At 32.8% G+C, this 12978-nt stretch overlaps 1 protein-coding gene across 1 annotated transcript in view; it reads right to left on the reverse strand.

The window, feature by feature from the left end:
* Positions 1-113: 113 nt before the first annotated feature.
* Positions 114-12978, reverse strand: part of LOC149796563 (uncharacterized) — a 114726-nt gene continuing 101861 nt past the window's right edge. Inside the window, exons 15-26 of the mRNA XM_089961259.1 lie at positions 12478-12514; positions 11715-11812; positions 10487-10606; positions 9423-9571; positions 8854-8989; positions 8187-8336; positions 7057-7155; positions 6228-6341; positions 4371-4502; positions 3862-4016; positions 2615-2750; positions 114-2265 (exon numbers count right to left, since the gene is read on the reverse strand). Coding sequence (XP_089817385.1) covers positions 2170-2265; positions 2615-2750; positions 3862-4016; positions 4371-4502; positions 6228-6341; positions 7057-7155; positions 8187-8336; positions 8854-8989; positions 9423-9571; positions 10487-10606; positions 11715-11812; positions 12478-12514 — 1422 coding nt within the window. The 3' untranslated portion in view covers positions 114-2169. The remainder of the gene's footprint in view (positions 2266-2614; positions 2751-3861; positions 4017-4370; positions 4503-6227; positions 6342-7056; positions 7156-8186; positions 8337-8853; positions 8990-9422; positions 9572-10486; positions 10607-11714; positions 11813-12477; positions 12515-12978) is intronic.

The raw sequence follows: 12978 nt of genomic DNA on the forward strand, positions 1-12978 counted from the left end.
GGATGTTGAAGTATTTGAATATGTAAGCACAATCAAAGTAGCTTTAACAATTGTGTATATTTTGATCAAACCTCTGTATTCATACACTTGGATGAAATATAAAGAAGGATTAATTTAGTATGTGCTCATTTTATTCTCGGTTAACTTTACATTGTCAGAATCGTTATATATTTTACCATATTTCACACCTTCATATTGCATTCACGTGAATAAAGGGTTACTTTCCATTGTAAACAAACATAGCCACATACGCCAGCACTTTTGATTAGTAAACAAATCATGTACACTCGCGTAGTAGGCGCTTTACGTTTTGGTTGATCAAATTTGTTTCTGAGTGAATTAAAGCAGATGTTTCATGGACTGACACATTCCATCTGCTTTGGCACATTCCGCGTCAACGTTTATCATAGAATGTTTCGGATTTATTTGAGCAATACATTTGACGCCAGAAAGGGTCCTTACAAATAACATACAAGTGACAAGGGTGTACTCTCTTCTTTAGCTGGTAATAAGAATAGGAAAAAATATACGTATAGTTTTACATCCTGAATTTCCTCAAAATGTACTCAATGTTGATTAAACATTTCGAAATTGTACTATAATTTAGAATATAAGTGCAATTACATCCTCCTTACTTCATTTAAAATTATATAAACATTACATTTAATAGCGTCTTTTTGATAATTGTAATTGAAAACTTCATATTTTTTCCACATTATGATTTCGAACATTCAATGACAGAAACAGAAACACATTTTCAGATGTCAACACGCTACTGTCTCGCTTTTTCAATCCAATGTATTTCATGTGTAATGGTCACATATAAATCCAGTCAATAATCATGAAATTTCGTAGTATCGAAATAATTACCAAAATCTATTCATTCCAGATCAAATGAAAACGGTGTTGCAATGTGCATTTACTCACAATATGACTCCAAATTTGAATTGAACTTGACACGCCGTTTTCTTTCGAAAGTTATGTCGAGCGAGCAACTAAGTCCAAATTTATATGGGCGGAGTTATGTGTGCAGTAATAATGTTCTTGTTGTGTAATGAAGAATCTGCGCTTTTGTATTTATTTTGTAATACGGCATACATTCCGTTACTTTGTTTATTGTGGTGTATTTTGGTAATATAATTAAGCATTTAATAGAATAACAAAATGAGCATATAATAGAAATGTTTCTGCATTTGTATGGGAAAGTATGAACTCGATTTGTCTGATTGGTATACTGCGCTCCCAAGGTCGTGCAGTATTTACATCCGAAAAAACTCGTTCATTCGCATGCAGATGCAGATATCTATAAATATCGTTCACATTCAAATTTTATAGTCTTAAGTAAAGTATGAATGATCATGGCTTTAACATATTTTTCTATATTTTATGAAAATAAGAATGCTTTCTAGATATAACATATACAACTAGGATTCAATAAATGTTGTATCAATATATGAAATAACTTGTCATTTCTCAGCAGAATATGCGAAAATACAAAGGAAAATAATTGGGTCGCATTACTGCAAGTTTAATGCTTTCACGTTTGAAGCAGATGTCATGTAAATCACATTAACATGAAATTTAGGTTTAACCCACAGACTCGTAAAGTAAATGTCTAATCGAATTGTGCTATTTAATGTCTCAGAATTAGTATTATATTTCAAAACTAAATATTGAGTGCAGTCTATCTTACAAGAATACTATTCCCTTTTCGAAATACAGAAATGAAAAGATGAAATGAAATAAATAAAATAAAAATTTGTGCCGGCCAATAAATCCGTTTCCAATGACATATGGGCGAGATGTCATTAGGAAGGTGCAATATCTACCTTCGATAAGGGCTCCTCGGACATGTATTCCATATCGGTCTGTTCTTATTTAGAACATCTGCGCTTTACTTAGAACGTGGAAATGGAAACGAAAGGAATATAAAAAAGCTACAATATTCTAACATTAAAGTATACAGATTTTGGATATTGTTCTTTTTGGATATAAATAATGTTTTAGATATTTTATGTAATAGAGATATATAGATAGTTTATGTTTCTCTGCGTAAAACAAAATGTCTGGAGTATGTTGCATGATATCAATGGAATGAAACAGTCACGGTTTTTTTCCCCATATTCCAATAGCATGCATGCTTTGATGCAATCACTTCATATATGATGATCAAAGAATTTCCCTCATAATTCCAAATGTATTTTCATATGTGGATTCTGGCAAAGCATCGGTATGAATGCATTTATGAACGAAAACATACTGCTCCTGAAATAAGTATACACAATTATTAGGTATAATAAATATAAACTAATGAGACAAATAGTAGTAGTAATTGTAACCGTTGTCATCGTAGTAGAAGTAGTAGTAGTTGGTATGTGTAGTAATAGCAGCAGTAATAATAATAATAATAATAATAATAATAATATCTACACAAAAAGATTATATTCCAGTATTGAGGATTCATCTTGGAAATAACAGTACAGATTATAGATGTGCCACAAATGTATACAGATAAACTAAAATTCAAATTTACTTTTACAGACATCTTTATTCGAGACTATAAACTACACAGTTTAGAAAACTCGCGAAAGACAGGCTACTAAAAGATACTTACAAATGTTGGTAGTAGTTTCCGACTCCTTTCTAACATATCCGCACTTGTCCGCAAGATATGAATTTCTCCGTCTCTACGAATTCTGTCTTTTTCATTCAGCAAGATGTAAATAAGGCTGCATCTGTTCAACTCCCATCTGAGGTATTAATCAATAGAAACTCGCATAAGGTGTACGAGACACAACGTAAGGATTTATTTTATGTTTAACACTTAATAATCGGTTTGAATATGTTCAAATGTATTCTTTAAATGTATTTGTAATCGAATTTTGGGTAATATCAATTATATCGAAGATGAATGATTTGGTCCAACAATTCATATTACTTAGGCGAAAGAGTTTACATCTTCGTGCAAGTAAGGAAACGATTTGTTAGGACATAATGTAATTCACGCTTAAATATAATGTTTTAGAAACAACAATGTACCATGAAATAATTACTTATCTGTGCAGGTAAATCAAATAATTAAAACTCAGTGCAAACAAAACAGTAATTGGCAGGAATAGGATGTTAATTTGTAGTGGAGTACTGTTATATAGCGATTTGTTTGTAATATATATTAATTTCTATCTGCATGCATGCTTTAACCTTAGGGCAACAATAACAATCAAATTCTTTGATTTAAAACAGTAGCACAACATTTCATTCTAATTCATTGGCGTTCAACATCTATGCCAAAATATTCAGTACGAAATGATAGCAAGGTGCCAACGCTCATAGAAGACAATATTTGATGAAACTTGGGTATCTATACGATATGATGGCACGATGTCAGCACACAAAGAAGGCACTGTTTGATGAAACAAGGGTGTCTATACGAAATGATAGCACGATGCCAACACACACAGAATACTTTTTTTTTACGAAACCTGGGTAGCTACGCGACAAGACACAACGAAGACACTATCAGAGGAAACATGAACTGCTTATCTTTTAAAAAAAATAGTATTGTAATTATATGCATGTTAAAGAAATTTTCAACGCCATTGTAATTTTCGTTTGGGCAGCCAGTATGCTAAATAGTAATAAGGTAAACCAATTAAATAAACAAAATGTAGTATCGGGTTAAGTCGTGGAGTCCAATTAAACTAACTGAACATTCACCCTTATTTTGAATATTGTGTTTCATCCATGCCCGAGCATCATATAGTATGATAACTATATATAATAAAGAGGTCAAATAGATGACACAATAAGAATAAGACTACAAGATTTATGTGTTATATAGCTGCAGCTCTGTATACAAACCTGGAGAAGAGGAGGACTGGATTTAATTCGCTGTGATTTAGATGGTACTGGCCAAAGTCCTCAAGTAATGACAAAACAGAGTTTGAGTCTGAAGGTACCTCATGCGACTCTTCCCAGGTTTTCAGCAAGAACATTGTCAGTTTTTGTGGCTCTTTCTGTAGTAAGAAAAGAGAGTTCTTCTCATCATTTCGTATTGGCAATACTTCAAAATCTCGAAAAAGAAATGGTTACATACGATGTATGTCGTATGGGCACTGAAGCGCACGCTTAACCTGTAGAGCATAAGCTTCGATTATTGTCTTAATCATTTCTAGTCACAACCGTTTCTGTCTTTGCAAAATTAATGATATCATCCGGTAATGCTATGGCCATATAATAAAAGAGATTTCCCAATATCATCTTAAAAATAATACAAGATATAACTAATTAGCTTATTTACAAAGGAAAATTATTACGGACATTAATTAAATTAATCATTGTTTGATTGATTAAGCTAGCATATGTCATACCTTTTCGCCACTTGTGATAGAAAACTGATTTTTTTCAAACGCTCCCAGGTTTTCTTTATTGTTACATGTTATGTCCAAGCCAGCAACTGTTTTGGACTGATTGACTCCAATGGAACAGAATACATCTTTAGGCTGCGAATTGAAACGCATTTACTTAAGAATGTCGTATTGTACATAAATGTATGCGTGATATTGATATTCAATAGTTTGATAACATCTGCTTTACTTTAATGTGTATATCCTATTACTCAACACAAGCCTAATAAGCCCATTGTATACAATACGAAGAAGTATCAAACATTATTGTACACAAATTTTCACACACCATGTACTAGAAAACGTGTACTTATCACTTTTTCCCAGAGATAGTTTTTGTCCTTTATTGGCTAGTCATTCCTCATCAGAAACTAGTATTTTCGTAATACTGGTTATCTTTTGTTATTTTTTTATTTCACTCTCATGAGAAAAATATCTATTTAATATAATAAGTATTTGTTTAAATATAGTCCGTTTCTAAAATATAAATATAAACTTGAAACCTAAGATGTGTCTGTACGCCATATACTGGCCAAAGTATCTAACCTGTGGGGCACTGGCATTAGCTTCAAAACAGTTTTCATTAAAGTCACCAATCATAAATAAAATGATTGAAATAACGTGGGCTGGCTTTACAGTGGCATGTATATCTGTATTGAGTGTTTGACTTCTTAAATATAGTATGATAATACACATTTCTTACCAGGTTTAGATACTTTTCAAATTGGATGGTTTTGTATTGCTATATAGATCATGTGGGTCGTATTTCCACATAAGTAATGTATTGCGAAATAAATTACATGGATGTATAGAAGCAGCATTGAGTCGTAATAGAGATATAGAGATGACTATTGTCGGAGAATTATTCGTATTCGTATTTCCCAATATTGCTCTTGTTAAATTATCATTCTGCATATGTATTTAATGTTGTCTTGAGATTTAATTTGAGAAGAATCGTTTGTTTAGATACTTCATTAGAATGACTTTGGACTTGAACAACGTTTTGGGAGTTTTGTGTATTCATTTAAAAGATGCTGTAGACAATCTCATTGTGAGCCATCAACACTATTGACACTTCACCACATTCAAAGATATTCATTTTTTGTATATTTTAGAAACGTTTAGGAATATTTTGGATTTATTTCATAATACTGTATGTTTTCTTACATTTTCATGGCATAAGTTAGATAATTAAGTTATTTCCTGTGTTTTACAAACCTTGACGGTTTCCCTTCTTTACATTACTTAATTGTAGACATCGGAGTCGTAACAACAGTGTATTATAAGCTATCATTGAACTACAGAAAGAGTGATGTTAATAATGACATCAAGGCAGGTAATAACACATAATCTCGCGAATGAAATATTTTCGTTTGTTATATGCTTGCGTATCAGTTAGATTTTTATGGAAATGTTTTGCAATCATGGAAGAAGTGTTCAGTTAGCAGAACTTAAAACATGCGTTATGTGTATGACATATAGAATCTATACGAACAGTGAATATGTCAGACATTTTGACTTACTTGTTCCTAATCAATGACGTGCATTTCCTGTCATAGAATAATCGCTCTTTTTAAACATTGAAAGTACTTTGCTTCTAGAAACGCAGCAAAATATATAATCAATGTTTGACGATTAGATACTAAATTACATTTTATGACAAGGTGAAGAATATATAGAAGCCGTGTTCAACATTCATATCTCTTTATTTGAATATGTCTGTGATTCACATATAAGATTTATTTGTCAAGTTAAAAATAAGAGACTATGTAAAACACATTTTAGTATATGCAGGCTGTGTATATTTATATATGTATTTACAATGTTACTGTCCACGATGATCAAATATTTGATATTCTTCTCTCGAATTATGGCCATCAGTGTTTCGTCGTCGACTCGTTTCATTACGATGTAGGCATCTCTTCCCGACAGATTCTGCAATTAATATGTTTCCCAATTACTAATTTTGGGTCATCGATATAAGTAGAAAAGGGTCTGGGTCAAGAGATCGTTTCAAATAAACAGATAAAATTTGCACTTTTACTAACTTCCTGGGAATTACCTAATTTGGTTACAATTTTATGGTGCTGTGATTTCCAAGACTAGTGGGTAGCTGTTATATCTATATAAGGGAATAATTTAGCATTACGACAAACACTGTCCAAAGGAGAATTACTCTTAAGACCATATATATATATATATATATATATATATATATATATATATATATATATATATATATATATATATATATATCGAACGAAAATGTATATTAAAGTCCCTATGTTTGATGAATGTAGGGACATTGATTACCACAACAAGTACGAGAACTATTCCCACCCTAGCGCTAAACAAGCATATCACTAATTAGCTCCATACAGGGTTTCTGCTTGGTGTCGAACCTATGACCTCTGAATGCGAGGTAAGACAACTATAGCCTGCCTGCACGTTCCAGCGCCCATACTACCACGGCCACCTCCACATCACCAAATATTATGTTTTGGCATCCGTTCATGTACGACACAAGAACGTGCAAACACTCTCAAAACTTTCTTTCAATATTAGATAACATTCTCGAAATTCAATCATACGTATAATCTGTACAATGTCTATTGACTAGGACATGTTTACAGCAAAGTATTATCTTTACCGGTAGCCATATGATCTCAGATTGAAAGTGAACGCCTTCCGAATTCGAGCTGATTGGCACAGTACCTTTTTCTTCTCTAAGGTATATATTCTCGAGAATCTGAAATCAGTTAAACACATCATTAACTTGATGATGATTCCAAAAATAATTGACATTGCATATGTAGAACCCTGGCCTTATGATAGTGGCTGAAATCACATTTTCATGTTGACATCGGACAGTTTACTTAAACCGGTTCATTTTAATACTTCAACATAAAACCATCGAACCATGCTCATCGCTACATACTTATCTGTGAAATATATGATATATGTATCCCGCCATAATAATCAAAGCATACAATACTTAAATATGTATTAGTAATTGACAATTATACATTGAAGTTAAACTAAAAGCCTAATGACTCTAAATCTGAACTAAAACCAAAATAATCGCATAGTTTATATTGAATCTTTACCTACAGTTAGCTATTTGTTTCAATAATTTCAAGATTATCGTATATGTAAAGGTTCATATCATATTGGATGCGATAATAGTGAAACAGAGAATTGAATCAGAAGTTTTTTGTAAAATTACACAAGACATGTGCAACTTTCACCGTTAGTAGCAGTTTCCAGTTTCTAAGACGAAAAGTATTTATCTTTACTTTTACGAATTTAACATTCAAACTCATTATGTAGCGTTGTATTAAAACGCATAAATGAAACTAAAGTTCATGTACTAATACACTGATTTCGTTCATCGCTGGATAAGTGACTAAATTCGCTTCAAGAGTTATATATCTTACCACTACATTTTCTCTAGTGGATGAACCTTATTAAAGGGGTAATTGACACTTCTGGTACCAAACCAAGCATACGCAATAATAATAATGCATAAGCAACATTTTAGTTACTACTGGTGTATATTGAGCAACGCTTCGCAGGTTCTCGCAAAGTTCGGAACCCACATATAAGGCAAATGTCACTATCAAGATTGTAAGATTTCTGTTTGAGCATTCATGAAGTAAAGAATTCGTTAAGTCAGCTGGTTATTTCCCAAGCATTGCATAGATGATTCAGTTAGAGACTTTGTTCATAAACCTTAGAAATACTTTAAAACAAAACTTGCATTGTTTTAATACTACGTACATTGTATTGTCTTTGCAGGCGAGTCGTTCCGGATATTTCGTCTTGCTCCATTAAATGTCTGAGTACATGTGGAAACTGATTCTTTAATACAGACATTGTTCCAAATCCGAGAGCTTCTGCGACAACATCATGTAGGAATATAAACTGATTCTAAAGAAAGAAAAAAAAAGCCATATACAGATATATAATTTACACGCTCAATGCAATTTCGCATTTATTGTTGCATGGTCTTATAAAATAACTAACTGAAGACAATAATAAGGAGAGCTAAGGATGCGCAATGTTCACAACTGAGCTACACTTTGTGGTAATATCAGTTAGCATAAGTGCCTATTTATTTTACATAAAAAACGCATATTTAAAGCGCAAACGTTTCCCTTATTTTAGCAGATGTTGCCAACCCTAGTTTCCAATATTTTAAATTTTCGATTTTCATTTTGCTTGTTCTTGCTTATTCAAGTTCATATTTTAAAACCGACATCTGTTCTCTATCATGTTTGAAACTCAGGAGTTATACGTAGCATGAGCTGTCCTCAATGATCTGAGAACACAGTTGATGCTATCTTGAATAGTTGTCTTACAATAGCTAAAATCCATTATATTATATAGGCTACTAAATAATATACTACTACAGCAAAATTCAAGGTGGCCTGATCATCAATAGTACCGCAGTCTGGACCATGTTGACTCTCTGTTCCCGTAAATTCTCGACACACTTCATGACGGCGACATGTCCCGTTTCGCATGTCTCGTCGTGGATGATGTCCAAAGCGATGAATGTCCCTGTTCTTCCCACTCCAGCACTAAATAAGGATTTCATTAGATATGGATAAATCTGTCAAAAGATACCCTTATGTTTATATGGAACACGGATCGTATTGCAAACACTTTCGTTTAAACAAGTATTATTTGCAACGTTTCTACAAGCGTTAGAGAATGGCAAGTATACCAAATTCATTATCATGAGGGGGATGAAATGGACGCGATTATATATATGAATAATCGCAAACACAGATCACGCGGGCATGCTAAATATTAGTCCTGTATAAATGTTATTTTTATTGCATTATTAATTTTGACCATCAGTTAGTTCTAAGTTGATGTAAATATCACACAAGGGTTATGTATGCTTTATTTCCCTCTGAAACATAGACAAAGATAATAACCACTCAAACGTCATTCCCTTTGTTTTAATTCTAATTCATTAATTTTCGAAACTGTGATTCAAAAGTATACCTGCAATGCACAATCATAGGACCATTGCCATATGCCTTGTGCTTCTTGACAGATTTCCAGAATTCCACAAGTGACCAGGCTGTGTCCGGTACGTCTTTGTCTGGCCAGGCTGTGTAATGAAACTGAGTGATCTTCCTCGACTTGCCACTCTAAAATAAAAGAGCCCACGTGGCTTAGCGTCATTTTTGTTTTCTTTTCTAACAATTTCATTCGTGCACAACTGAAGTTTTACTTCTAAATATAGCTGCAACCCGATTTGGTAAAGGATGTTAAACATCCATTCTTTTCTAATTAAAGCTGGGAAGTTTATTTTCTGTTCAAATAAACAATTAAATTCCTCTTGATATTTGATTTGATTACTCGCTATCTAAACGTTTCTTTGCCAGTGCCGTTTATGACACATATCAATGACAATTGAAAACAAAAATTCCATCATAACATTTTGTTGTGATTACTTTATCACACTTTGCCTCCTTTACTGGCTACGCTAATTGCATGCATATTCATAAATATTTGAAACTATTATCTGCAGGTACATTAATATACGTTCTTTATAAATACGGTAGCATATTTCTACATTTAAGAGCCAAACACCAATGCTTAAAAAACCACATGAGAGAAAATTTGATAATCTCATGTCACTTTTTGTCCTCATAAACTTTTCACTTCCATGTTTCACCAACAAAACTATACAATAATTTACAACAGAATCATATAACACTTTCACGTATAATAGTTAGTGCCAGTCTTGCAGAGCTTATCTGTAAATCAGATTTGAGAAAATTAAAAATATTTACACAGAAAATGAGAGATTAGTATACTAGCAAACAAACTTCAGATCTGAATGCTATTTATCCTTTATGGTAAAAACGAAAACATAAGTCACCGTTAAATGCTGAAGAAGTATGGGGTCGTTTACAGTTGGAATTATTTTCTGTTACATGAGCTATTTATTTATTAAACTCTTATCTATTATATTATATTTTAATGCACATCCTTCTTAACAGATACAACAATGAACACAATTTTGTACTTGTTCATCAGGACACATGCGTAATATTTACTACAGTTAGTTGTAAGTCTCTTCTGATACAGTCAGCGAAAGATTCATTTCGTAGAAGTTTAACATTCACGTCTCCGTACGCCTGTTCTTCCTTATCCGGCCAGTACTGTATACACTTCACCTAGACAAAAAAATAATATTCACTCTTCTTTTGTTTTTAAACAGTATTGGTATAAATAAATGGATATAGTTTTTGATTTGTATTCATTATTTGTCCGCAAAAACATGTAATTAATATGTAGGATAATATTATGCACAAAATCAAAAGAAACCCGCATTTCAACACCTGATGGTACTTGAACTATCGAAATGTTGGTTCCGTCAATTTGTCAATATGCTAAACTTTGTGATACTTAAAGCTTGGTTAATGTTTATTAATGTGGTTAATGTTTGTTAATACATTTCGATCAAATAAACAATTATTTGTCATATATTACAGAGTAGGACCTTCAAAAGAAAGTTTTAAAAAAGGAAATGAATATGATATGAGGGTGAGATTTTACTGTTTTGAAGTCCAGGTGAATAAGAATTAATATGTTATAAAAACAGTTTTATAAACATCAGTTAAGATATAAAACACGAATCGTCATTGTTTGAATGAAGCACTTCTAATTTTTTATCACGATTTCTATAGTTCAAGTATTCCAGTTTTCTGCTGTTATTGACCTGAATCAAATGACTTAGATATTGAAACATTTTAGCCCCATTTTGCCGGTGTAAAAGTATATATCATTCTAGGTATCAACATGTAGAAAAATATTGCTTATTCTCACCCCAAACAGAGAAGATCAATTAGCTTTTACCGGACGTTCTGTTACAAGTAGTAGAAATAATTATTTTTTCTGGTTTAATAATATGTGCCTATCATTACGCATTATCAATGCAAGCATCTCCATATATTGTGTCTAAAAAATCCAATCTAACACAGTCATCATAAACATTGTCGTCATTATCTATCGACATAATTGCAGACATGAATTAGTTATGCTCTTCTCTGAGTTAACGAAGCAATGTGGAACAAAACCAGAGGAGGAAAAAACTTAAAACCAATGTTGGATAATACAGCGATAGACATTTATTCTACACTCACACGCAGACACACACACACACACACACACGTGCGCGCGCGCGCAGAGAGAGTCCCAAAACCTGTTATCTATCATTGAAATGTCCATAATCACACAAACCCCTGCGACATGTGAAAATTTATTTTTATAACTTAGACCAACCTTGCCCATTTCATTGAGATTTGTTAACATGACGATGCATTCTGTTCGTTCTTGCCATACCATCCACCAGAAATCGTCCACTGTTTTGTTTATAGGACCTATGATTTGAATTTACTAATATTAACTCAGCCATGATCTGTATATTTTTATCTGTCATAATACGTGTAGAAGATACTACATGAGTGTTCATATAAAATAAATTTAGGTAGAGAATTCAGTATTTTCGTTTGTACAATTAGCAATAGGTATCGAACTTCTATTCAAAACTGTCTTTCAGATTAGAACAAAGTGCACAAAAAGTGCTTATCGCATTGCTTAATTCCACTTCAAAAGACCTCACAAATATGTGGTGGTATGAGATTCAAGTATCTGGATATGATCATTTACTTAATTTAATGCAAAGTGATGATAAACTAGGGGTTGGTTGTTCTCCTTTAAGAAATCATAGAAAAAAGATGTAACATACAATGACATCAGAACACAAATACACACCGACCGAGCTATATTCTTACGAACCTCTATTTCATCTAAAATTAAAATCATATGTTATCTCTTTGTCTCAATGGAATAGTTAACATTTTGCAAAATAACGTTCGCCATGTAATAATTTCTTAGCAATTGTACTATTATGACGTATCGTATAAAAAAACCAAGTTCCAAACTATTCTGTTTGTTTCGGCTCCTGATATCTATTACGATATATTACTAATATTGAATAATATTTTCACTGAGTGACCAACTCTTTACGAGAATGTGTACATACCTTGCGCAGCAATGTAGCACTTGCGGCCTTCAAACGCCTGTGAAAAAAGGATATCGTAAGAAACTGTATATGGTTTTATTGTGACTCCAATGTTTCATTGAATATATTTGCATTTTTAAAGTTGAAAAATCCTTTTATTTTCCTAACGTCATTCTCTTATCATCCTTTGCACCCGATTGCGTGCACGCCAATTACAAGACTGCGCTAGTGGCTTAGTGATTAAAGCGTCCGCCTGGAATGCGGCAGAATGCCGGGTCAAAACCCTGCCGTGTCATACCAAGGACTAACATAAAAATGGTATTAATGGCTGCCTCCCTAAGCTCTCAACATTAAGATTGTTAGGACTGGTCGGCCTGGTGTCAAGATAATGTGACTCGGTGGGACATCATGATACATGTATGTGGCATGATGTCCCAGTCCTAGACATCACTTTAAACCGTCACACTGCATAAATTATAGCGATATGACTGAAATTGTTTTATAACTACGCTAAAATCAAAA

This window comes from Sinohyriopsis cumingii, chromosome 6, assembly GCF_028554795.1.
Source record: "Sinohyriopsis cumingii isolate HCF-2022 chromosome 6, ASM2855479v2, whole genome shotgun sequence".
Lineage (NCBI taxonomy): Eukaryota > Metazoa > Mollusca > Bivalvia > Unionida > Unionidae > Sinohyriopsis > Sinohyriopsis cumingii.